We start from the raw sequence: 27,243 nt of genomic DNA, 5'->3' as shown, positions 1-27,243 counted from the left end.
CACCCCCTTTAAAAATTAAAATTATTTACGCATAACCATTTTGTTAAAAGCATTTATTTTGTTTGTTTTTTTCTTTCCTTTTCTTTATCTTTTTTATATTTGTATTTTTTGCAAAATAATGATATAGTTTCATGGTATATAGACATCCCTTTTTTACTTCCTCGGTAAACGGCATCATTTTCCTGTTGGTCAATGATTCAAACAGATGTGCGCTGACCCGAAATATTAGTCCCTGCTCCGTTTTGTTTATATTTTATGATAAAGTAAACGCAATGGCTAATTTTATTTTTAGAGTTGATATTTTATATAGTATTTATAGACTTACGACAACCCAAGACTAGACGTAAACTTACGACTGTTTTTTGACGTAACGTCAATTGTGCGATTTTTTGTGAATAACCAAAATCTTACGAAAAATTCTTACGACCATCTTACGACTACGATTAGTCGTAAGGTTTTTTGTGAATAGATGTCCTGGATTCTAGAGATTTTGAAGGGTTAAAATGAGGTCTACCAAAGCCCTGGTGGGGGCTCAGGGGGCAAAGCCCCTGGAAGCTCCTGGATTCTAGAGATTTTGAAGGGTTAAAATGAGGTCTACCAAAGCCCTGGTGGGGGCCCAGGGGGCGAAGCCCCCGGAAGCTCCTGGATTCTAGAGATTTTGAAGGGTGAAAATGAGGTCTACCAAGTAGACATATTAGATTTACGCTAACTTTGACAATTTTAGGGGGGGCGCGCGCCGGGTGCGCCCCCCCTTAAATCCGCCACTGGACCACTTGCTTAGTATATATTGGTACATTAAAGCCTGGCAGTTAAAAGTGAAAAAGAATCTTCATATTTCAAAAAAAAACCCATTACGTTCTCAAATAAAGATCAGGCCAATCATAAAAAATAATTTGTTTGATGTATGTCAATGCACCCATCAAAATATCCATTCCCCTTTATTTTTTTGTCCCTAATTCTCTTTGGGTCTCAAGAAAAATGTAGATTGTGTATCTGTTTCATTTTTCCCTCATCTCAGCTAAAAGCTCAAGTGAGCTGTATTCTGATCAGCCATTGTCTGTCTGTCTGTCCAGCTGTTTCTCTCTCTAGCATCCTGAGGTAGTGTCAGCCCTGATTTGCCTTTACATGGTCCTTTTGGGTAGGGTGGGACCTCAATAGGGGACAAAATATTTACATTGAAATTGTATGCATGTTTTAAGTCATCCCTATGTCAGAGACCTCTGAGGTTTGGGGGGGGGGGCTAAAATAGGTACAATATTTTCATGGGAATATAAAAAAAAAACTTTTATAAACCTTCATAAGAACATCACAGCTAAAGTTAATCGGATGAGCGGATGAGCGTTTTTGCCAAATATCTTAAGCAGTTTGCTTTGCATAATGCAAGAGTCTGATGAAATGGCCAACCTCCTATCCTGAAAAACTGAATGTCAATTTCATTCATAGTATTGTCATATAAGAAAACACATTCAGAAATGTAAGTATTGATTATTGTCAGTGCATTGAATAATTTAAACCAAAAAAAGGCTATGTATCTTCCAACCCACCTTATAAAATGGGTTGGAGTACATCAAACAAAAATATTTAATGATGCTTCATGTAGATTAAAAATATATGCAATTAAACTTTGGGATTATTTACATCTAGTAATCTTTTGATACAGTGACTGTAAACTGAGAAATAAGGAACAAAAGGTCCAGAAAGCACACAAACTGGAAATGCCATATCAAAGGAATTAGAGACATTAATGAACGAGGGGGATAGGATAGAAGAAGGGTGTTGGGTAACTTTAAAATTGCCTCTTGTAACCACTGTGTCACTCCGTGGCAGTCAAGGAGAACCCCTCTCTTGTCAACTGTTTACACATGAAAGTCATTAAAATTAACTGATTACCCCATACCATTATACCAACATTTGTACAGGGTTATGCCAGGAAACATTATATCAGTTTTTACTGTCTAAAACATCTCTTTTTGTTGTATTAGCTCAATCAGTTTAGCAACTGAGAAAAAACTACATTAAATGCACTGGCTGGCCCTTACAAAATACGTTCCAGATTAACCTGAATGACTACAATGTACATGTGCATATTTTTGGCAAATAAGAACATATTTTATTGTACTGATGACAATGAGAGACTCTATCTAATCTCTGCAGATGTGTAGCAATTAAAGCCTAATTTTTTATTTCTTAAATAATTGACACTCCTGGATTGGCATTTGAAAACTTATTTGTCCACAAACATGAAATCTGGTAACTGGGTATCAATACAAAAAATAAGGAGATCTGTCATCCAGCCGATCAGAAGATAGGGTGAGGGATTTATAGACTCAGATTTTAATCAGATTGACTAACCCTGAATGAACAGTCAAAAAAGAGCCTTCCATGCTTTCCAGATCTTATGAATGACCTTCGATTTTTGATACACCTTATCCCCGTGCCTAATTATTTTTCTGACATATTTTTGAATTTGAAGTAAATTTCTGGTGGGCTGGAGAGGATAAAAACCTGGGGGATCAAAATTTGCACCCTCCTGACCTGTGCCTCTGAACAATTCATGGTAAACGGACGGTGTAATTTATTTTTTGATATCCCAGCAAAATTTCACGGAGATCTGACTACTGAGTAGAAACATGGCCATGTTCTAATAAGAAAACCAAACTGGAAAATTCCTTGGGTGCAAAAATCACTATTAATTCAGGCTTTCACTCGCTTCTGCATATTCGAAGGAATAGCTTATTTAAAAATAATGATGAAAACTTTTTTTTTACCAGATGTTTTTCAAAAATAAGAGAAAATTAATTGTGCTTTTAACCAGGTTTTTTTTCTCTAAAAGCCCTGACTTTGACCTTGACCCTCAGACCCTTGCTGTGAGGCGGTGGAGTTTGTGTAAGACTTTTGCACCTAGATAATACATATTCATCTATCTTCTACCTGACAACACTTAATAGACCCACAATCCAGGTCCTCTTTATGGACTTAATGTAGCATTTGACAACCACCAACAAAACTGCCTGTGAAAATTCTGTGAGGGAGATCTGCAAGATGATTTCTTCTATATTTTGGACAGGACTCCCCAGAAAAATAACAATTAGATCCTTTACTGATAGAAGAATTAAAATGCATATACTTCAAAGTTATGTCATTTTTCTTCTTTTATATGAGCTTTTTATGGTTATTTTCTTAATAGTAAGAGTCCTAATCCTGACTGACAGTTCGTTGGACTGTTTTTGACGGAACCTTTTCATCATGTGGCAGATTATTTGAGGGTATAGGAGCCCTATCATATATCAGATCCTTTTATGGTCAATTTTGCTTCATTTAAAGAGATCATGGCAGTAGAAAATTGTCTTTTATTGGAATATTTAATACAAGTTCTAGTTACATAGTATGTTAGCATTGGGTAATTTTGCTGGTTTTGGGTTAAGGACATATCATTGTGTAGCATTAAATTGTTAAAGATCATTATTATTGATGTGGAAGTAGTTTAAATGCTTTGTCATGATAAAGATTATTGAAGATTTTCATGTACAGGTCATTACAAAGCAGAAAAGGAAATGAAATCGAAACATTGCAATTTTAAAATGTAAAGAAGGCAAACTTTGGCACTAAAAAGTGAACTCCATGGGTTCATCTTGTGGCAATGTGAAATTGTTTTGAGATCAAATTCTTTTTAATCAAAGGCATTTGGCATTAATTTGGAGATGTATGAAACTTATAAGACAGAATCTAGAACTGAGATGAGAGGTCGACCCCACAGCGACCTTGTTCTGTAGAGTTCCTGACCCTTCTACAAGATAACAGATACTGTCCAGACCAGGCTAAATAATGCTGGATATTGAAACGTGAGGTGAAGGGAAGCAAAGAGCGTCATGGCTGAAATAGAATATGGGATGTTTCACTACCAGACTGGCTAGCTATAGATTTCAGTCACAGTTTGTGCCTTCATGAAAGGGACAAAAATTAAATTTTTAATATGTATTTTAGTTTAATAGTCTTTCTTGGTTTGTAAAGCTTTTCTTCATTCAAATTAGATACCTAGTAATAATATAGTGTGTGCAAGTCAATTAAATATCAGTTCATTGGTGATCAATGTTTACTACTGTATAAGTGGAAATTTTAGCGAGACACAAATTTAGCGATTTGTCCTTAAAACCGGTACTTTATTTTTTGCGAGACATAATTTTAGCAATTTTAAAATGCTCATTAAAGAAGCTATTACAGCTAAAATGCAAATTAATTTTTAGCGATATTCAATTTTAGCGATCTCAACACCCTCGCTAATAATGCCAAATTAAATCCTCGCTAAAAATTCTACTTATACGGTTATTTATTATGATAATTTTTTATGTTTACATATTTTGCAAGGTTTACTTTCTCGTTTTCCATTTGTCTTATTCTTTGCAGTAATCGCCCAGACTAATTGACTGGTTCTTATGAGAAAATGTCCCTCTATTACCATAGACCTCTTCAGTATTGTGCACCCTTTATAAATCTATATCAAGCACCTTTTAAAAGCCTGTATGTGGGTGCAGGAAACACAGAAGAAATCTTTATGCAATTTTGCATGAGAGAATTGATGACCCTAGATCTGCACTGAGAAGTCTGTGTCTTGTTTATTTAATATTGTGGAAAGTAATTGATTATTTAACCCAGTGTGAAATGTATTTTATTGGAAATTTTTTCAACTTATTCATAAATGTAGCTGATAGAAGGGGTTGCATTATTGATTTTCCTTTATATAAGCAAGTGTCATAATTTTTTTTGAAATCATTAAAATTTGGATTTCCCCCGTAATTTGCTATTGGCTATTGTCAAGGTTTGAAAACCAAGTTTGGTGGTTGTTGAGGCCGAGTGTTTTGTTGTTGATTGACTCCTATGACATATTCATGGTAATGTCAATGTACTCTCTACAATTTCTATAGAACTTTCAGAAAAAAATTGAGATTTTGTTCTGACTACTGGGAGTCAACATCCGATGCCCCGTGAATTATTATGTAATTCCACAGCACACTTTTATATTATTTAGAAGAGTTGAATAAGAATACTAATTTGAAATTATTCTGGCAGAATTATGAGGAATAGTTATTTCATGCAAATTCTATTTAACTTTAGAATTAGTTAAATTTTAACATAATGCAGTATTAATTATTTTCAAATGTGTCATGTTTGTGTCATTTAGCTTGAAACACAAATGAAATCAGAAGGTTCTGTGGCAAAAGATAATGAAACTGCTAGACAGAAGACAAATGATGTGTTTTACTCATCAGAGAGAGTTAGGGAGAGGGGATAATGAGGATACCCTAGTGTTGTCCATAAGAACCAGGGACCAAGGAATTTCCCTGCCTATAATGATGTAATCCCCTGGTAATTTTGGTATTCCTCCTACAATCGCCCCATCAGGGGAGGAACCCCAAATCCCCTTCTACCTTTTTAATGCCCCTTTCTCTTTCATTTGTTAGGGACATCCCTGATACCCTAACTTTGCTCTGTCTGTCCATCTGCCTGTTTGTCTGCAAAAACTTTAACCTTGCCTATAAGTTTAGATTGGTTGGGGTCATGGCTTTCATACTTCACATGTGCATTCCTTATGACAAGATTATCTGTTGACCTTGATATTGGAGTTTGATTTGCATTTAAGAAACTGTAACCTTTGCCAAAAGCTGTCATATAGGGGCATCAATTTTTTTTACTAGCACATCTTGTTGACAACGCTTTACCTCTTTCAAGAACTTTTTGAATGTACCGAGTATTACATTGTATGGGTTTTGACCTCATGACGTTATACTTAACATTTACCTTAAGTACTCAATTTAAAAGACTATGCCTTTCCGAAAAAGTACTTTTCTTGATTTTGTGTCCTTGACATAGAAATTAACTAAATTATCAAGAGTTTCAAATTTGCCGAAAGAAAGGTCTGTTATATTTTTACATCTTTAGGTTTGATGCAGTTTTGAGAAACTTGAATATTTTCTGTAACTTTAAATAATTCAAAAATTTAAATCTTGTTCATTTGATGGCCAGACAAGACAGAACACACAGACAGGACAGTTACAATATGCCATGTATACAGTAATTGCATCCTAACCAATAAGGCACTGAAACACCACAAGTCTTTGAATTAATTTTGCTTCTACTGTATTTTTGACAAAGATTTCCTTATAAGTCAGTAATCGTGAAGGTTTGAAAATATAGAATAAGAATAAAAGGTTTAAATTTTATTTGACAGGAAATAATGAAAAGAAAAATTTGGCCCTTTTTTGGAGGTGAATTTTTTTTATATTAGTGCTGATGTGTTTTTATTTGTTTTATGACAACTAATATTTATTTGCTTGGTGTCAATCAATGAAGACAAAAGATGGCCCCGTAGATATGTTTATTGATGATTTGTGTTAACACTGTAGTGTTCAGATTCAATTTCTGTGGCAGATGTTCAATTCTTACATTTGAGTTGGTATCTGACTGAGAAATGAGCAAAGTAATGCTTGTCCTGTTTCTAATTGGCGAATTTATTTTTAAGAGCTGCTCATCTCTGAAGAGCTGTAAAATTTAATAATTTCCCTTAATTAAAGCAGTGGATGCAAATGTGATTCTGCAATAATGCATGCACTTTGTAAATAAAGACAACTACTTGTAGAAAAATCAATTATAGCTTTTTGCGTCTTTGAGAATCTGACAGGTTGTGGCCAGTGCTGTTTCTAAATAAAAAGCACCATTGAAATCACTATAAGTCCATACTTCATAACCAAATTGTTCCAACTTCTTCAGATGAGTAGCATCATGGATATTACTTGTATCTCATTTTGTCTCATTTGTTATTAGATTTTGCTGTATTTTTCAGCATTGTCAAATATTTATCTCCATTAAACACTTGTAAATGTCTGTCTACTAAACCAAAGTAGCTGATGGAAAACAAGACAAAATGGAGTTATAGTTATACTTTAATCCATTATCCCTGGTCTGTTATACTTGACATTTCCTCCTCATCAGAGCAGATTTTTTTTTATCTGTATTTGGTCTGGTTAGTTAGTAGTTCAAAATCCTTTTGTGGCTTAATTCGCTGTACGAAGTTCATTAAATATGTTTTAATTTATCCCTCTGATACCTGTTTAGTTAACTTTAGCCAGAGGAAATAGAAGTCAAGTTTTTATCGCCAATTTTGAATGTTGAAATTAGGCAGAAGCTTGAACAGTGGCTCGAGAAAGTAAATATTTTGATTAGAAATAAATAAACATCAAATGCTTAACAAAAATAAATTGGCATTAACTTGAAACCGGATACGTTTAGTTGACAGAGTGGTTGGTTGTTTGTGTGAACAGGAGGCCGGTATAACCCACACTGGTCCACTGAGCCGTTTGTGTTACCAATGATGGATGGGGGCCATGTTAAGGGAGATCACCCTGGACATCAGGACATTGTTCCTTGTCTATTGTCTCTGGTCTTGTAAGGCTAAGCTACTGTACAAACCCTATCATTACACCCATTTTCTTCTGAATATGAAATAGCTATGCCCAGAAAAAAAAAATTCTCAACTCAGAATCTGAAAGGAGAATTTAGTTGCCCCAGGTTCTATAAGATATGCCGATGGATAAGTTCAATGTGTCTGCCAGTACAACATTTAGCTATTAATGAAAACCTTTGCTTGTATCTGAAGTGTCACAGGTTGTTCTGCCTCGGTATCTAGATATCAGGAAAAAAAAAACATGACTTCTGAGTAAATCTGCTGATCATCAGCAGTGTACTTGATAGTGCCACACTGCCACCCTGAATTCAAAGTCTACATCTACAAGGTTTTTACTTCCCAATTCACAGAAATAGTGTAAATGTTGTTTTGAAAATGATTAATTTACATAAGTATTCGTGCATGTTGTTCAGCATTTCCTTAATTACTATTTTAATTCACAGAGACCTTCTACAAGTTAAAATTTGTCCTGTTGTGTTGTTTACCCTTGAAGCATTCAATGTAAATTAGACTGGAGAAATAGATTTAGCAGGGGGACAGGAAATGCAAAAAAAAATCCGTAATTGTTACTCATTTCTTTAGTCCTGGGTAGTAAACTAAAACATTGCTAAAGCAGCTGTGAAAAATCATTTTACACAAACTTTTTTTTTTTATAAAATCAATTTGATAGAAGGTAGTCAAACTTTGAGTACACTTTTCCATGCATTCTTGGCAATAGCCATGGAGCAGATATAAAAAGGTTTGGCTGTAGCTGAGTAAACATGCCATTCTGGGGGTCAAGTGATTTGACTTCTGTCTGTTAGACTAGCACCTGCCAGGAACAAAAGCTAAGCAGAGCAGCCTCTGTGTCATGATTTGGTGAGATAATGGAGGGGGAACTTGTCCCGAGGACATCCTATAGCGCTAAGGTTGTCATGGCATTGAAACCTGACGTAGGGCAACTTCTGAACCAAAAATGTCACCGTGAACAAACAAGAAAGGTGGAACCTCCATCTGTTTATCTGTTACTCCACAGGGAGATTAAGACCAGAATATTGCCCACCATGAGAATTTAGAGTTTATGACACCTCTTTTTGTTTCATTAATCTTCCCTGCACATGCATTAGCAAATGTTAATTCTGTTGTCTTCACCATAATTCATAAATGTGAAACAAGGTATGTGTATAATGAGTTCTGTAATTAATGCAAATGAGATTTTCCTGCTCATTAAAAAACTTTAAAAAGTGGTGTCAGAATTCTCGCATATGATCCTCCATCAGGAACACTTAACAGTGACCTATAATGGGCCTTATTGTCAACATTAATTTAAGGTGTAGTATGTAGGTAACATGAAGTGGTAAGCAATGGACCATTAGCATGGCAGAGGACAAAAATATGACAGCTAATGGGGCAACCGTGATAAATTCATAATTCTGTGAAATATTGCATTGAATTTTAAAATTCTAACAACACTTTGCCTTATGGAGATGTCAAGTTGCTCTGTATCATTCATCACCATTAAATATTAAGTACAGAATCAGTGTGTAGTTCTGAATGATTCAGAAAAACAGAATTTTCTTCAGCATGTTTTCAAATTATAAGCCATTGCATTAAATTCCATAGGTAATTATTTCAAACAGGTCTCTGGTGATTTTGACTACAGAATGGCTACCAGTGGGCTGCGGTGATGACTGCGATTGATATAATGCTCAGCATTATTAGTCCAGGAAATATCATCTCTCATAATACATTTTTATGATGATTATTGTTTTTGTGCTTGTCTGAGGAGCAGATTTATTAGACGTGCCGATCTTCTATGGACATGTGAACCATCCGATAATTACCATATTCTGCAAGCTCTACTGAGACTTTAATTTCCTTTGATATAAGAATAGTAACTTCCCAGCGGAAACCTTAGGGACATGTTTGAGACCTAATATCCCTTTTATAGCCATTTTTTCCTTCAAAGTTCGATATTGACTTTAAATTGTAAATATATATATCTACGGTAATCCAATACCTTCAACTCTGTTATGAAAGAACACATCTTTCACATCTAGATGTTTTTTCCCCTTTGGATGCATTTTTTTTTTTCTCTTTTTTTTTTTTTACTAAATGCATATTTTTGGATTCTGATTGTTGAAATATCTTTTTCTCTCCCCTCGTATTGGATCAAGTGGTCATGCATTTTTTGACTGGTCATGTGACTCTCTTGTTTTGATTTGTCATATTGGACTGTGAGAATCCCCAACATTTTAAATGTCTGTTTGTGCCCTTGTCACTTAAAACAACCACATTTCTCAAAAATAAATAGTTCTCTAGGTGTGCTTTTGTCCACTTTTCTTCACAGTTGTAGAATTTCCATGCTTTGGTAATAGTTTTCAAGGGTATGTTTGTGATTGGGAAGTCTTGCTCGTGAGGTTTGTGTCAAAATTGCACAGCAATCGGTACAGGTTCTTACACCTGAATGTTTGCAGTGTGCCATCAAAAATGTTAATGGAAGCCGATAACACAGGGGGACTAAAAACTTAGCAACAACCCTCTGCACAAACTATTCTTTGACTTTTTAAACTTTGGTAGTAAGGTCGAAGTGCTGTCAAGTGTTGAAATAAGTTATCTCAAGAACTCTTTAATTAGGAATTGTGTTCTGATTATGAGAGCTGTTATGTGAGCAAAAACAAATAATTTATTGATATTATGGTCCAAGGTGACCAAAAAATGTAAAATGGTATTATGCAGGGTTATTAAGGAGATCCCGGTATCAATGTATCTTTTATGCACACAAATACCTAAGAAAGGGAATTAAAAAATCATGCTACCCCCCCAAAAAATGAATTTTTAAGACAGGAGACATCTTTCAAAACTTAGATAAGTCATTCATAGAGCTGAAAGGAATTATGCATATTATGCAGAAAAACAATCATTTAATGAAGTTCTTACTGCCTCATCTGGTACATACAAAAGAGATATTCTCAGTGAAGTTTTCCCTTCTGGAGACTCGTCTTGTGTTTGCTGCCGTACTTGGTTATGTCTTTTCTCTATAGTACAGGCTCCCTCTGGTGGTGTAGCAGTGCTTCGGATGCCTCCAGCATTTCCTTTCGTGTCACTGAGGATGCTGAAAATAGCAATGTAGAACAAATAATATTTATGATGAGTGGGGCAGTGAGAGCTCTTAGGGCAGCACTTTATGAAATCCCCCAATTACAGCATTCCTGTGTACTTAGGATCTGACTGCAGGCATGCTCACCTGTCGTCAAGATCAACAACCTCCAATTAGTGAAATTCAAATTGTAATGAATGATGCACTCGGTGCAATATAGCCAAGATCTCTTGGGGTTCCATCCAGTGCAATATGAATTGCATCTCGCCTTTCTAACAAGAGTATTTGAATTTTGTTGATTTTAAAACAAATTTTAGATTTTTTTCTTATGAATTTTTTAACAACCGTTCTATAGGCATGGATTAAAAAAGTGAAGTCATGTTTCTAAATTTCATATTGCTTTCTGTATTGAAAGCAGCAGATATTACTGCCACTGACTGATTGCTGGGGATGATAGGAAGTTAGAATTTTGTGTGACATTAGACAAATTATTGCCATTCAGCTGACAAAGTTTTGTATTGCTTCCCCCATGCAGATACAGTTATAAATATCAAGATATTACAGTTACAAAGTATAAAACTTGGCATTGTTCTCATTTCACACCAACAAAATGAAACAATTGCTTAAATAAAAATTGAAATGAATTAAAATGTAAAATCACTATTTTATATTCTTCTTTTTAGGGATCGACAAAACTGCCACTGTGGAACTGAAGCGACCAAAGCCAAAGGAGTTGGTGCTGAATTCAGAGGTTCTGCTGAAATGTCAGATCACTGGAAACCCAGAGCTGCTGTTTGACTGGTACCACAACACTTTCAGGTTAGAACAGTACACTGGACCACAATATATTTCAGTTTAGAGGCTTATAGTGTTGCATGCAGGTTTGGTTTAATAAAAAAAAAAGGACCCTGTGCCCCAATTCAAAATCTCCAACATCCAGAGTCGATTTGAAATCAAGCCACATTTGGATGAAATCACTCAGTATGTTATGTGTAATATAGTGTCAATGACGTCAGTAGAGGATCAGGTTTGAATTCCACTTTATTTTTCAAAATTTTGAATATACCGCATCTGACAAGATCAAAAGAAACTATATTCTGTTAGAAAAAAAATTGATAAGGCTTTATTTACATGTTCCTTAAACAAATGAGGTAATCATATTTTAAAACTAAACATTTGATCAAGCAAAAACTCTTCAAAAGTATCCTTATATTAAAGAAGTCAGTGATACCGTGGGGTACTTAACTGAACAGTATTTGAATCCAGTGTTAATTTCCACTAATTTTTTTACAGACACAGATGTTAGGAGTGGGTAGCACTAAAGTCCTTGGCAGGCTGGGGGGGAGGGGAGAGCCAGGGGGCAGAGCAAATGTATGCTCTTGAGAACCTATTGAATACTTATTTATTTCCTTACAAAAGAAAAGAAGGAATTTTGTTAGTCCTAAATAGCTTATTGCTAAGACTGGAGCTTATGCTGAATTCAAGATGCCTAGCAAATATGATTTTCTACATAGCCAGAGAAATGCTAAGGTACTGCCCTCAAAAATATGCCAACTAAAATGCAATTAGAGCCAAATATTTTTTTCTACATGTTACTACAGTTTATTTTCAAAATATTAATCACTGCAGTAGTCTGTTTTTATATGACAGTGGATTGTTTGGAGAATGATGTTTTAACACCTTGCCATCCCACCATTATTCCAGCTGTTAAAATTACTTGTATTTTGACAAGCGTCCACTGCATGCAGAAACAGCATCAGACTGGAGAGATAACCCAAACACTGTAAAAATGATTTCTGGTGCATATTAAAGAAAAGATTCAGATAGGAAAAAATGGATTTGTTTTACATAAAGTGATGTCATACATATTATGAATAAAGTCAGTCAGTACCCTGTTAAATGAAATATATATATACACATACATGTATACCCCCTGGTACATAAATATATTTTATTACCAAACTTTTACTATAAGGAGGAAGGGGAAAAATTTGAAAAATTTCAATTTATGATTTTTTGGAGAAATTTTTGATGTATTTAGCTTAAACTCAGTGATTTATTGAGCCCAGTTTAATTTTCAAATTTTCTTAATCCCGATATGCTCCTTCTTGTCTGTTTTTATTCCCCACGCAAGTCATCATAATTACGTCAGGTACATTGGAGGGTTTTCAGTGTTCATTAAGTTGGTAGCTTCTGTCATTCACTATTTGTTTATAGGAATATGATGCAGTGTATATAGTAAATGAATGATGCAAAAACACAAGAGCTCAATCAAAAAACTCTAAACCTGACATAGAGCCCAAGTGTTTGACGAAGAAAGTTGATGCTTTAAAATCATCAAAATTTCTGGATGTACATACAAATTCATACCTACGGGCTATGCTGACTTCTTGCAACAATTGTGCAATTACACAAATTACCCAACCTCTGAAAATGTCAAATGCTATCACTCAGCAAATCATCAGCATGATCTTCTTGAAGAAAATTCCGACATTTGCTGTTAACATGTTGATCATGCAGCTCTAAACTTGTTAACCTCTTGACGTTTATTTGTATAAGGTTTTCCACGTCATCTTTATTTTCATGAAACTTTTTTTTTTGGCAAATTGTTTGTCTATCTGCTAAGAAAGTGTTGACTTAAAAATACTGAATTAATCCCTGACATGTACGAAGGATTTCTTCGTTCCCAGAATGCTGCTTACCCGTGACTCACAGGGAGCGTGGGGCTGTTGTAGGGAAGTGTTTGAAGTGCTGCTCTTCTAAGCCCAAGACTGAATATAATGGTAAAATTCAAACGATAGTCTCAAATGAAGCATGCCTATCAAACGTTTAAGCCTCCCTGATGAAAAAATTAATAAGGTGAGAACCTGCAAGAGGGAAGGAAATGATGCATCTATAATGTTTAAACATCTCCATGTCCAACACATCAAAGTAAGCTGATCCAGTTAGAGAGGTCTAGCAGTGTCAATCACTGCACCTCCACTCTACCTTAAGATAAATTTTCAACATCTGTATTTCCAATTTTCATTTTAACTTAAACTAACAATGATGTCTGGCTTTTCTGCTTGGGCTATTGGAGGGGTAAACATTGGTGATGGAAAGTAATGAAAATTCTGCTTCACTTACATTAGGAAATTAGTCAAGGTTCTGAAGCAGTCAATTCATACAATTCATCAGAATTATTTTGTGGCCAAATGATGAGGGGGGATTAGATGCTGGAATGTTAAGCCAATTTTTTCATATCAATAGATAATGAAATTATGTTATTGAAAATTGACTTTGAATTTAGCATTATTGATGGTAGAACTGTTGACCGATAGCATTTGAAAGGATTAAAGTACCTATTATTAATGCAGGGTGAGAATCAGGCTCTAGACTTGAGAAGTAGAAGAGTCAATAAAGATATATTATTATTGAATAGTTGGCAGATTTGTGGGAAAAATTTTATAAATAACAAATCTTGGTTCCTCTTCATGTGACTGACTTTGGTAGTTAGTGATTACATTTTGTTATCCCCCCCCCCCCTTTTGTAAGGCAACAGCTGGTTGGATTCTATCCATGTCTCTTTAGGCAAAGGAAATTCCTTGATTACATTACAATGCAAAGAAAATAAACTTGACTCAGGTTTTGAATAAGTGGCCCCTGTTTTCAGCAATGCATTCCTTGATTCGTTTGCCAGCAACTAATGTACAAAATACCTCAGTACAACAAATGGACGGACCAGAAGGGCTTCTTCTTGGGAAGTCCCCCACAATTTGTTGTTCTATGTCTCCTTCTTACTCTGTTTTCTGTTATAATGCAGGTGATCTTTGAAAGTTGAATACCTGCAATTTTAAACAGTTTCCATGATCTCTAATGACAGTAAACTCTTATAAAAATAAAATTAAGAGAAGTTTATTTTTAGTCATATCAGAGGTGATAGTTCAGAACAAGTGCTAACTTTTAATGGCGAGTCAAAGAAAGTGTTGTAATTGCAGTGCTGCATAATTCTTCAATATTTCCCTTAAATTTGTGAGAAAAGGAAAGATTTAAATTGAATGGATTTATTAGCTAGGTTACTGTAAATTAAGCTTGGTGAATAGAATTTAACTGTTTCAGGAATAGCTTCTTCTGCTCCCTTGATTGTAGCTGTGTGGATTTGACAGTTTCAGTTTAATTCTCATCTTTCTCCCTTTGTTTTTTCATCTGACTTTCTGACTTGCCCCACTCAGACTGCTATAGAACATCTGCAATTCCCACTCCTTTATTGAGCACAAAAGAGAAAACATGTCTTTATTTATATACAAGACAACAAAAATGTTTCTTTGAATGTTTACACTACAACATAGACACTCCAGAATACTTTAACACATGTAATGAATGCCAAACAACTGCTGCATTCAGGAAGCCTATAGCCTGTGCATCTCATTGCATGGTTGGTTTTGTTTTGCGGAAAACACTTTCAAATGGTCATCCGTCAACACATGCTACATGTTTTCCTTTCCAAGAACCTATATCTAAAAATATCCCAGTAGAAATATAAGAGAATTGCTGTTCAAGATAAAACAAGTTCAGGATATATCATAGGAAATATTTCTTGCATCTCTAAGCACAGAGAGAAAGTTCATCTCCACAAAGACACAGATCATTTACCCAAGTACTTTAAAACCATCAGGCTTAAAAAGTGGGGGGTTCTTTTTGTTTTTATTTTTTGGTTATACTGTCTCTGAAAGTATTGAAGTATTGAAGGACCAAAAAGTATACATGAAAGCATCGTAAACAAAGCACTGAATAATATTTTATTGGAGATTGGAGTTGGATTGCAGACCCTGTCATGCTCCTGGAAGTTGCGGATGCTGATAGATTTTGGTTGGCAGACGGCAGTCGGAGGGCATGTAAACTGTTTACAGCGGGGCCACCTTCTGTAGCCTACAATAGCAGGGCTGATGCAACACAGGCCTCTAATTGCCATTTAATAATGTCAAATTTCAATAGGCCACAGTCGGTAATCCAAACATGCTTTTTGTCAGCCATGGGGGAAAAGTGCAGCGCTTGTAGTGACTTCTTATAATCTCAGGAAATGGAGTTTGTGAAAAAAAAAGATCTGTGAATTACTGTGAAATAGAAGTAAGCTGAAAATAATAGGTGATGGTTGAAAAGTGGGGGGGGGGGGGTTTAACTCTCTAATAGGAATTTTCTTCTCCACTGCTGTAGCTTGTTCAGAGAGCACACAGATGTCGGATCTTGGCACCTTATTTCAGCTTTTGAATTATTTTGATAATGCTTGGGAGAAATGAATTGACTTCTTTGAATCATCAGAAAGATATTTTGTCTTGCTCGAGTTGAATTGTTTCTGAGCAGCAACAGTATTTCTGAGGTATACAGGCACACAATGTCAAAATAATGAGATAAACTACAAATATTTGTGTTAAAATGTGTCTTGTAAGACGTGTTTGTTAGAAGCTAAGGGTACTGAACCCACACAGGTAGCTGGATCTGTAAACACCTTGGAATATTCACAGTATAATTTTACTTATGACAAGTCAAAACAGCACCTGTTATAACAATACCACATCACATACTTTTTACAAAACTAGAATTGGATAAATGGTTAACATTTCACCTTATCATTGATTAAAAAGTTGATATGAAACTGATCAAAGATCATATGTGCCATACATTTCTCCTACGATTATGCATTGGAAATTGTATTACTTAAAAAAAATTGAAAATGAAACTAGGTGCCCCTTACACTGCCATCAGCCAATTTATTTGATTCATTGTTTTATTTTTTATTTTTTGGAAAATACAAAGAATAAGAATATATATTATGTAAGACAGTTAAGAATGCAGATGTCAACATTACAAGATTCAAAGTGAGAATGAGGCTTGTTAGGCCTGAGTAATGGGTGAGTCTAGTCAAAATGACAGTATTGTAAATTATGGCACCAACAGTCAAAGATAGAAAATCAGGTGAGGTCTGAAAGCTGATGCTACAAAAAATTGTGTGTCTTGTAAAAATCTGGAAAAAATGTTGGTGTGAAAAATGATCTTTTACAGAACAAAATAATGTTCTCAAAGAATGTTATGTGTTAAAGAGTTGCATCTGTACTTTTTCACTACTAAATAGTGAAGAAGTCATTTTTCTGAGATGCTCCAGTAAAATTTTGTGCTATGACATATATTAGACTTAATGGGAGTCGAAAGAGTTTTTGACATGAACAAAATAGTACATGGCATTGTTCATTATTTCAGATTGTTTAACAAGAACAGAATCAAGATTTTGGACAAGGGCTCCAAAGTACGCATTACAAATGTAACAGCGGAGGACAATGGCATTTATTCCTGTCGCGCAGAGAATACAGCTGGCGCCCGCTACAGCTCCGAGAACTTCCTGTTGAACGTTAAAGGTACAAAAAACAAATTTACAGAGAGATGGAAAAAATCAGCATACCATATTTATTGACAATACATGTTTTCCAATTGGTAATTTCAGAGTTTATTTTTTTCTACTATCCAATGTTCCAAAATCCAAATATATTCTGATACCAATGTACTTGGAAACTTTTAAGGTATTCTCCAATTCCATATGGGTTTGTCAGATCTTAAAGCTGTTAAAGTCATTCTCTGATTTTTGTCTCTTTAGGAAAGGCTCATTTTTCAGGTAAAAAACGCTCGGATATAAAGGCCCGAGATTATCCATCACTTGACGTGACATTCTATCTTAACTTGTCGTGTGATCGTGTCATCTGATTTAGGAAGCAAAGTGTTCAACAGATGAAATGATCTGATAAAGTTTCTTTAAAAAATATCACAGGACATACCCATCACTCACAACTGTTTGCTTAATTTATCTTTTCGATTTCTTTGACAGTCAGCTGTTGAATGGAAATTTGAGCATTATGTGTATGATCCATAATTTTAAAATGGCCACCCATACAATGAACTAAATAATTTTTCAAAAATGATATCAAAATATTGATCTATATTAATTCAGTAAAAACTTTTTTAAATGTATGAAATTCAAATGTTATTGCCATTACATCCATAGACATTACTCTATTGATTAAAATATGAATTGATTGTATACGCAATACCAATTACCAAATATTTTTGAAGTGATAGGTATATTTTGCTCCTTTTATTGATTAAAGTTCCTTCAAGTTTCTCATATGTCCATATTATAGCATCACATCAATGATAAAACTGAAAGTGCAGTAACATTTTAGTACAAGCACAAATCTTGTAAAATCAGATATAGCAAAATTTTGGAACCCACGGCTAGATACATTTTATGAATTCGCTACATGGATATCATGAATTACAGATATAGCAACGTTATATTTCACAGATCCCCTCTGACTGTGTTATAACCAAGTTTTACAGTACAAAGAATTTTAAAAATCATTTCACCACCTGATTATTCATTTTTTAGGAGCTTAGATAAAAATAAATCATGGACAATTCATATTCTGTATCCCCCCCAAAATAATTTTGTAAACACCACACTAACACACAAAAATTCCAGTTTTCTCTTAATCCACTATATTTATGGAAGATCCATTACCCCTAGTTGTTAAAGGAACATTATCCCCATGAAGACATTGGATACATATATGATGAAACCAAACAAAAATGTGACAGTGGCATGCTATAATGAGTTAATATCTGTGATCCAGGTGTTACGACTACCCAGTCTAAAATCTTGTACATATAATTACATGTAATGCTACACCCCCTTCTTCATAGCTTGCTGCATGATCACAAATAATGGTGAGTGATGTCACTAAGTTCCATTTGTCAGGACTGACCCCTTGGTCTTGTATTTCAGCCCCGGGTACTCCCCATCTCATCGAGAGCGAATTCACACGATCCCTGACGGTGCTGAGAAATGACCCCGCTCGTCTGGATTGTCCGTTTAAGAACGCAACTCGAGTTGACTGGTTCTCACTCCATGAAAAGATATCCAACAGTTCCAGGTATAGCATATCTTGTTGTAATGAGGAGCATGGGTAAAATTTATATGACTATTAAGTAGTTCTTCTATGACAATCCCTTATGTTAAACAAAAAGTCTCTCCTCTAATAGATGACAAAATCAAGCGACACATTGGCCATTTCCTAATTAGTCAGTCAGACACTGATGTATGATTAAAGTTGTTGCAAAATTCAGGTATTATATCCATAATGATGTCCTGACTTATAGAAGTTTGGGCTTAAAAATAGATTCATGTAAATAAATATTGCTAGGTTAGGTAGATTAATTTTGATTCTTCATATACATTCAAATTTTGGAATGCTCAAAGAATATTATCCACATGTACAATCATCCTAAACTTTTGAGAGATTTTTAGACATTCTTTAAAACACAACTTTTCATCTTTGAATTATATAATTTCTATATATTCAAAGTGTTTAAATTTTCTTAATTCAATACAATGTACAAAGAAGCAAAATGACCTCAAAAAGTCATTAAAAGCAAAATATACACCTGAACTTTTGATATTTCTTGAACATCAATATCTTGAAAACTCTCTCTTTCAGTATTCTGTGCTCAATATCCTGAATCCTCTAATTTTTCAGTTCCCTTGAGTTTAGGATAATGAGGTTTGACTGTATTTCCAATGCCTGAGAATGATTGGAAAACAGTAAAAACTTCAGCATTAGTTTGTAGGTTAATTCTAATGCCTGTACTAGATCATGTGCCTGCACCTTCCCACTGCTGGGATAATCAGGCATTTCTGGATTTCATAAATTACAGTTTATGATTTATTGCAGCTTATTATAAACCCAAGGCATCAGAGGTGATTACTTTTATGGGTGGTAATTAGTCAGTCTTGCATGCAGGCAATTTCAGTCCATAAGGCACCCTTGGTGGTCACACTCATTTTCAGATGGAAAAAAATCATAAAGGAGATTTTGTGTCAGTTTTTATAGAAAACCTGAGGCAGCTGAAAGTAAACCAAAATGAAATACACATTTAAAAAATTTATAATTTTCACTTTCACATGTATAACCTTTATCCATTATAATGCCAGTAAAGTCGAAAAGAGATGTTTTTTTTACTCTGTACAAAAGAGCAAAAATAATGCTCATTAAATTGGCATGTAGAGTCAAACCTTGTTATCACGGCATCAATGGGGATGAGGAAAGATTTCAAGATTTCTGATGATCCAAGATATTTACCAGTTCGATAAAAGTACACAAGAATAATAGTGAGGACTACCATTTCATTTTGATAGATCAATAGTGTTCAAAAATGCCGAAGCTTAACTTTTTATGAACAACGTCACCTTAAACAAATCTGAAAACTTTTTAAAAAATTGTCTTTAGTTCTTTTACCAAGACAGCATTAAAAAACAGCTGTATTACACTTTCAGGTACCAGGTTTTTGAGAATGGTTCCCTGTACTTTCCCAGAGTGAGGTCTTCAGATGAGGGCATCTATAGATGTGAGGGGCTAGGGGATAACAGGAGAATCCCCTCACAAACCTTTGCCTCAGAGCTGTTCATTGCCAGTAAGTATAGCTAATACAAGTACATTCACTTGTACCAACAATGGTCATAAAACTTGTTCCTTTTTTTTGAGCAGTTTTAGTATGTACCAGGGTATGTGCCACTTTGGTATGTCCAGAATACTTGATATCGCGATTACTTATCTTAGTGGAACTCTTTCGCGAAGGAGGTAGGAATCGTCTGTTGGATGGGGGCAATGTGCTATTCAATACAATGCAAGATCGATCATTGTAGCATTTATAAGGACAGATAAGTTAAAAAATCCTGGTGGACTACCTCACTAAACATTCGCTGAACCAGCCTAATATATTTTTGAGAGGAGCCAGTTCTAAATTGTCACATTTTTAACGATATTTTTAATTAAGCAGACTCTTCTAGTTAAATTTTCATTGAAAATCGTCACATTTTTAAACAGATAAAATATTCTAAACTTTCCTTATTTGGCGATCTACTATTTGAAGTTCAATATCTGTGCCATTAAATTGTTCTTTGATTGCCACTACTGTAAACAATGTCATTTGCCCCCAGAAATTTATACTTAGAAAAGAGCATGTACAAGACTATTACCTAATATTTAGAAGAGCATGTACAAGACTGAAAGTCTAAAATTGACTATATTATAAATAGAGTTGAATGAACTAAATTTTTAGACATATTGTCAGCTAATTCCTAGCACCTGTATATTTTTGTCTGATCTCATGTCCTGAGGTACAGACAGAGCTGTATGAAGTTTAATCATCTAAATTCCAGACCATAATCTTTTTCCTCTCTGGAAATGACTTTATACCATGTCATTTCCTACAGATTTGGGGCTCACGGTAGAAATAAAAATGGTAGACAGAAACAAGAAAATTGAGAGTTTAATCGGCCATAAAGGGCCATAGAAAAATAAATATTTCTGTCCTGTCTTTTGAGCACTTGTTATTTATTTTAAACAAGTTACTGCTTAAGCATTTAATTGGGTGTTGCGCTCATGATCCACATGTAATATGTTTATTCTATGCCTGTGATCCTCGCCTCTGCACTGTACTGTTTACATTTATGCAACCTTAAATCAAAACATCAGGAGCTCTTTAGAAGAAATTTAAATCTGGCTCAGCAGAAAGGAGGTATTAGAAGGAGCACCTGACATGCGGCTAAAAAACTTTCACAATGAGTGCCACCAGGAAAGAAAACAAAACAACGTCAGACATATGCCAAGAAGACTTGGAGAACTTGTAATCTGGAAAGCTTGATTAAATCAAATCCAGCCTCTGCAATTGTTCATAAGGACCTGACTGAAAAATTAAACTAAACTCATGGCCAAATTAAAAACAGTCAAAATTCTAACATAGAGAATATAAACTTTCATACTGAAAGACGGAGATGCCATGTTCCCATCAACATTGAAGCTTTCACAAAGTTTATAAATGTGCATCATTAAGGTAATGTTGCATTTCACAAATGAAGTGGCTCAGACCTCATGTATCATTCATCTTCAAGAAGCATATTGCACAAAGTTTTGAAAAGAGAGAACCCCCAGAATGAAAATTTAGCTTCAACATGCTCTAAAAGATTCAACAGAATTCTGCTTTATTATGCTGTGATTAATTGTCTGAAGAGAGGAAAAACACTTCTAAACTAGAGGAATTTTTCTAGTTAAGCAAAGTGACTAGAATTTCATCTATTAAGTTTGTACAGACATAAAATATGTCTTGTTACAGAGAAGATGGATTGGTGGCGAGTCTAGGTATAGAATGATAGTTTGTACAGACTGGGTTCTGCTAATGTCAGTACACATGGAATCTGTCCTTCTGACATCTAAAACATCTTTTATCGGATAAAGTGCTCTAATTTCTCTTACGAAGGAAACCATTTTAGTTTTCTCATCAATCTTAATGATACTGATTTATGTACTAGAATAAAAGAAATGAATTTCTTTTCTTTATATATGAAACGGGGGATTTTTTTGTGTCAGTCTGCACTATTTTTTTTTTTTGAAATAACCTGCATGAATCAGTAGAGGCAGAAGTTACGGTATATTTTGACAAAATTGATCTTATTAGACTCCAATATTTTACCTTGATTTGAGAAAATTCAGAAATGTTTATAAGATGGTGCTTTTACCATTCTGCATCTTATTATTACTTAGATTGGCAAAATCAGTTTTTTGTGTCAGTTTGCATATATGTTTTTTTTTGGATAAACTTGGTAGGTTCTCATTTCACACAAAGAATGACCCAAGGGTGTGTCATGACCTTGACCCAGTTTGACACATATCTTTTATGGCAGAACACAAAGTTATGACCCAAGGTGTGTCATATTTTGACAAAATTTATCTTGTTATATCTTTCTTATGGATAAACTTGGTAGGTTTTCATTTCACATAATATTGTTACCTTGATTGTAAAAAATTTAATAATTCGATGGATGCTTTTACCATTCTGCATCTTATTATTACTTGGATTGGCAAAAACAGTTTTGTTTTTTTTTTTGTAGCATTTTATTTTCATTACTTTGTATTTATTTGTCTTTTTTATCTGCATTTATACTACCACAATTTATTCAGAAAGGTTTTAGGTTAATGAAAATGGGACAGGTGTTCTTGATATAAAGAAAAGGTACAACCTCTGAAACCTTACTAATGTCAGAGTGGTAATGATGTGTGCTGAAAAAATAGTAGAAAGGCATATATGTACACTATAGGTAGATGGACATGGTACACTATACATACATGTGTATTCAGTGCACTTTATTATTGACATTTATGTTGAATTACATTTCAATTATAGAATGATAAAAAAATTTCATCAATCAAAAGTTTTTATATATTGAATTACTATCTATACATGAAGATTAGAGATTTGAGGTGTGTACTAAATAGAATGAAGAGTCTGTATGTTTAAGGTCAGAACAACTTCAGAATTATACAGTAACTACGCACTGTTCAAGTACATCAGAATTTAAAGTCTTTTGAAATTGATGTCTATTAGGAAGCAAGAGAATATTTAATCAAATGTCACCTTTCAGAGCGGAAGATTTAAATAAAGAATTATGAAGGTTTTAAAGAGAAATTGCTTCCCCCTCTGTGATGATATGCACCGAGCTGTCTTTGAAGCGTGGTTAGATCTTGATAAACTATTTTTATGATGGTTATGAATCGGGGAGATGAATGACTGATAAAAAAGGTGAAACTCTTTAACAACTGATTATAGAAAACAATTACTCCTTGGAACCAAAGTGCAGTCTTACTTAGCAGCTTTCATTTAAGAAGTTCAAGTAAAAAGTGGTGCATTTTCTGATATTACTGACACTTAATAGACAAAAGATTGATTAAAATGCAATTTTGGATACATGTAATGTTGCTGGTATCAGGCCCTTGTTGATTGTTCCATTTTTCATTGTTTTTATTTTCAGCATTTACTTGCCATTCCATTTTTCAACTGACATGTTAAACAGTTTATATAAGACATTCTCTGATATTCGGATGTAAAGATTTGTGGTAAAAAATATACTAGTAATACTTCCAGTTCCAAAAATGAAAGAGATATCTTCACATTATATAAATTGAAAAAAAAAATACTGTATGAAGATAGAATTATCTATCATTTGCCTCAAGTACAATGAAGTAGACTTATAGGAAAATAGAACAATCAAGTTAAATTTTTTTAGAATCTTCCCTAAAACAATATAATTACTTCTTCAGTTTTAAATATATTTATTTAGCAACAGCTGAGAATGTTACTAGCAGTTAGCAGCAGATGCTGCAAGTGTAAGAAGGTTACAATGATTATCACTGTAATTTATTTGTTAAATACAAATTTAGAACTTATATTTATGTTTCATTACAGGTTACACTTTTTTGTGAGATAGATCTTTGTGATAAATGAAGGCAGACTTTTTACTGGCTCAGAAATGCTTTCCAGGCTGTTAAAAATGTACCTTATTTTATTAGAAGTTGTAAGACTCTTTTTTGCTTTGTGATTATAGACCAGTATATGTTACTGAAAAAAAACTAAGGAAACTTGATTGAATGCTAATCCCCCTTTTCTGTACTCTCAATGTATGTACAATCAGAAATCAGTAATTGATTTCAAGAGAAGAGAATGGGCATGATTATAGAGCTTTGATCACGTTGTGGAACAAAGAGGTGAAATTGACAAATAGCCATTCAAACACCTTGGGTGCAATTCATCAGAGGTGATTGATGGAGGCTAAACTATAGTTAGATCATACCAATGATAATTCTGATCTGTGTCCTTATCTTCCAAACACCTTATCCTGTGAGATAAAGCACGATGATAACTCGGATGGCCCCAGAGTGGTCTCCCAGAATGCTCTGTCATTTTGTCTGGTAACTAGATAAGGTTTATGTTTTTAGGAGGATTAAAATGGTAAATTTATATGGCCTCCTCAGAAAAAACTCCTGATCATAAGAGTACATCTCAAGGGGAAAAAGTAGAAATGCTTTATATTTCAAAAGCAGAAAGGTAGAGAATGTTTTAAACTGAGAGATAACTGTAGTGTTTGATGAAATGATTATAAATTGGACTGACGTTATCTATTAATTGAGTGAAATGATACCCTAGATAATTGGATTTCTTAATGAATTTATTTGTCTGGTTATTTTCTTCCAATGAAAATGCAATTACCTAGTCTGAGGCTCAAGCCATTATAAAGGTAACAGATACAAATCTGTAAGACATAGTTGTCCGATGGTCACACAAATGCTTAGTAAATGTAGTCTAATGGTTTGAGATGTCAAATGGTGGTGGAAGGGGGAGATAGGGTTAGTCCTCATACAGTATTCCACTAGTAGGGCTAACTTCTCAAGATTTTCTGTTAAGTGATGCAATATATTTGCTTTCATCTCTGTTTATTTAAAACCTGACCATAAGAATATGGCTAGGCAGCAAAATTATGCTTTTATACTTGAGTATACATAAACAGGGATCTGGCGAGTCAGACCATTGTACGTTTGCAACTGCATTTGAACCTGTCAAACTATCAGGGTTTTGAGGAAACCGTGAAACTCAGGATGTAGTCTCATTGTTCTCTGGAGCCCTTACAAATATATATTAAAACATGGATTTGGCAAAGCAAAAAGGGTAAGGGCATTGGTTCGTTGGAGAAGTAGACTTTTTACAAGTTCTGGATCCTTTAATCAAACCTGCCGTGTGACCAAGGATTTGTTTGACCAATCCTGTCCTGAGTCACACGGCTTTGACATTGACATCTCTGACCAGTTTATCCATTGTCAGGCCCGAGATTACAGGCAGACAAGAATGCATAGAAACAAATTATCTCTGTTAATGCAGACCTGTTTGCCAAATCAATGGAGTATTGGATTAACCATAATGGATAAGCAGACAAAATTAACACTTTCTAGCTGTCAATAGAAGCAAATAGATTTATATTAGCTCATTTCAATTTAATGCTAAATCAATAGCCCTTTTCTTGTAAATGCCAGGCACTGGTCAGAATGACTAGCTGCCTACATGATGATTACTGTCATTAAGATGTATAAGGTTATGGCAGACAGTTAGAGATGAAGTTTCTCCCAGTTATCAGTAGATTTATTAATCTGTCCATCACTTCCCAGAACCTGGATCCTTCCTGAAGCCTAATGTTACACTGAGAATTTTGTTCCATTTAAGTGTATTTCCCTTCCCCCCAAACCAGTTACCGCTGATTCATGGACACTTCTCTATCCCACTGACAAATTGTCACTTCACCAGACATGAAAATGAAATCTGATTCATCAGCCATCAAGTCAATGAGCATCTTTTAAGTGAAGAAAAAAATTGGCTACAATTTACAATTTTTACAAAAATAAAGAAAAAAACAGATTCAAAATCTGTGAATTCATAAAAATTTGAAATTTGATGAAAAAATATGACTGACTTAGAAGTACTCTGTCCTATAGCTTTCTGTCAATTACTGTTGCAGAGTCCTAGTCACTGTCTCTATGAAGGAAACCCAACAGTAGTTGACAGGTCTAAACAATGAAGACAAATGATCGTACTATTGATGACCTCCACAGTTCTTAGATTCTTAATGACCAAGTATCGCTAATTTACCAATCAGTAAAATCTTCCAGCAGTGACAGATAACAGGAAAACCTTGTCCCCATGACCTAGCAAGGATTCACTTAATTGAAAAACTTTAACATGCATGATTCACTGTTTTACAGGTCTAGAAGAGTTCAAGATGGATTCATTTGAGCCTCGATTAATTCCAAATTTTCCAGTTGTCATTCCCATGCACACCCGATTTGTTGTCAAAGTGTTTCCACCAGGGGGCAGACCAAAACCCACTCTCGAGTAAGTAATCAGGAAATACAAAAAAGTTTAAATTATATCTCAAATCAAACATTCATCAAGGTCTCAGTTATGATTGAAATTGTAAAATCATCGCTGTCATTGTAGCTGAACACAAGCAGTTCCATCCATTTCTGGTGTCCCAATAAAACAATAAATCACAGTGAAAACAATTCACCGATACAAATATATGAATTCAGGTTGCAATGAAGCAAAAATATGTACCCTAACTAGTTCTGTCAAATACATTTTATAACCAGGATCTTGTGGTCAGGAGAGTCAGGTTTTACTGTAACTTATAAGCAAACAACCACAGCCGTCTCAGCTGTAACACTGTCAGCTGTTTAAATTGCATAACTGACAATATTTGGATTGTCCTCTTCACAAGTTTGTGAAAACATTTTATAATCAATTTTAATTAAAATTTTCATGACAATAAAACACAGAAACTCCATATTCTCCTTAACAACACTGCAGCCTGTCTTTTATAACAAGGAGATCTAATTTAAACACAAATCCATTTGCTTTGTTCTTCAAGAGGCTTGTGATAAATTTGATTTGAAATTGGATGATAATCCCTATATAGATGAAATTAATAACCTTCTCAGACAATATTGCAAAATATGAAACTAATGCAGCATCTTTTATTCCAGAATTTATTGTGTGATTAGGGGCATTATATCATTTCTAAGTCTTGTCATTCCTAGGTCTGGAAACAAATTTTACTATTTATGTCATAGAAACTGAAATTGAATCAAATCTTCTAGATATCTTTTTTCCCTGTCATAACATATCACTTTGTTTATTTGTTTTCTACAGATTGCTCTCGTAAGAAAACATTTATAAGATTTTTCTGTTTGCTTTAAGAATGATCTTAAGCTCAGATTTGTTGATAGAGGGTGAAAAAATTACG

At 34.4% G+C, this 27,243-nt stretch overlaps 1 protein-coding gene across 1 annotated transcript in view; it reads left to right on the top strand.

Moving 5' to 3' along the window:
• Positions 1-27,243, top strand: part of LOC134250774 (inactive tyrosine-protein kinase 7-like) — a 70,930-nt gene that overhangs the window by 30,081 nt on the left and 13,606 nt on the right. Inside the window, exons 14-18 of the mRNA XM_062733125.1 lie at positions 11,222-11,357; positions 16,773-16,927; positions 18,349-18,496; positions 19,897-20,033; positions 26,204-26,333. Coding sequence (XP_062589109.1) covers positions 11,222-11,357; positions 16,773-16,927; positions 18,349-18,496; positions 19,897-20,033; positions 26,204-26,333 — 706 coding nt within the window. The remainder of the gene's footprint in view (positions 1-11,221; positions 11,358-16,772; positions 16,928-18,348; positions 18,497-19,896; positions 20,034-26,203; positions 26,334-27,243) is intronic.

Source organism: Saccostrea cucullata, unplaced genomic scaffold, assembly GCF_032062105.1.
Source record: "Saccostrea cucullata isolate Sc308-1 unplaced genomic scaffold, CSIRO_AGI_Scuc_v1 ctg1802, whole genome shotgun sequence".
Lineage (NCBI taxonomy): Eukaryota > Metazoa > Mollusca > Bivalvia > Ostreida > Ostreidae > Saccostrea > Saccostrea cuccullata.
Note: the sequence above shows the minus strand (reverse complement) of the source record. Positions and strands in the feature narration are given on the sequence as shown.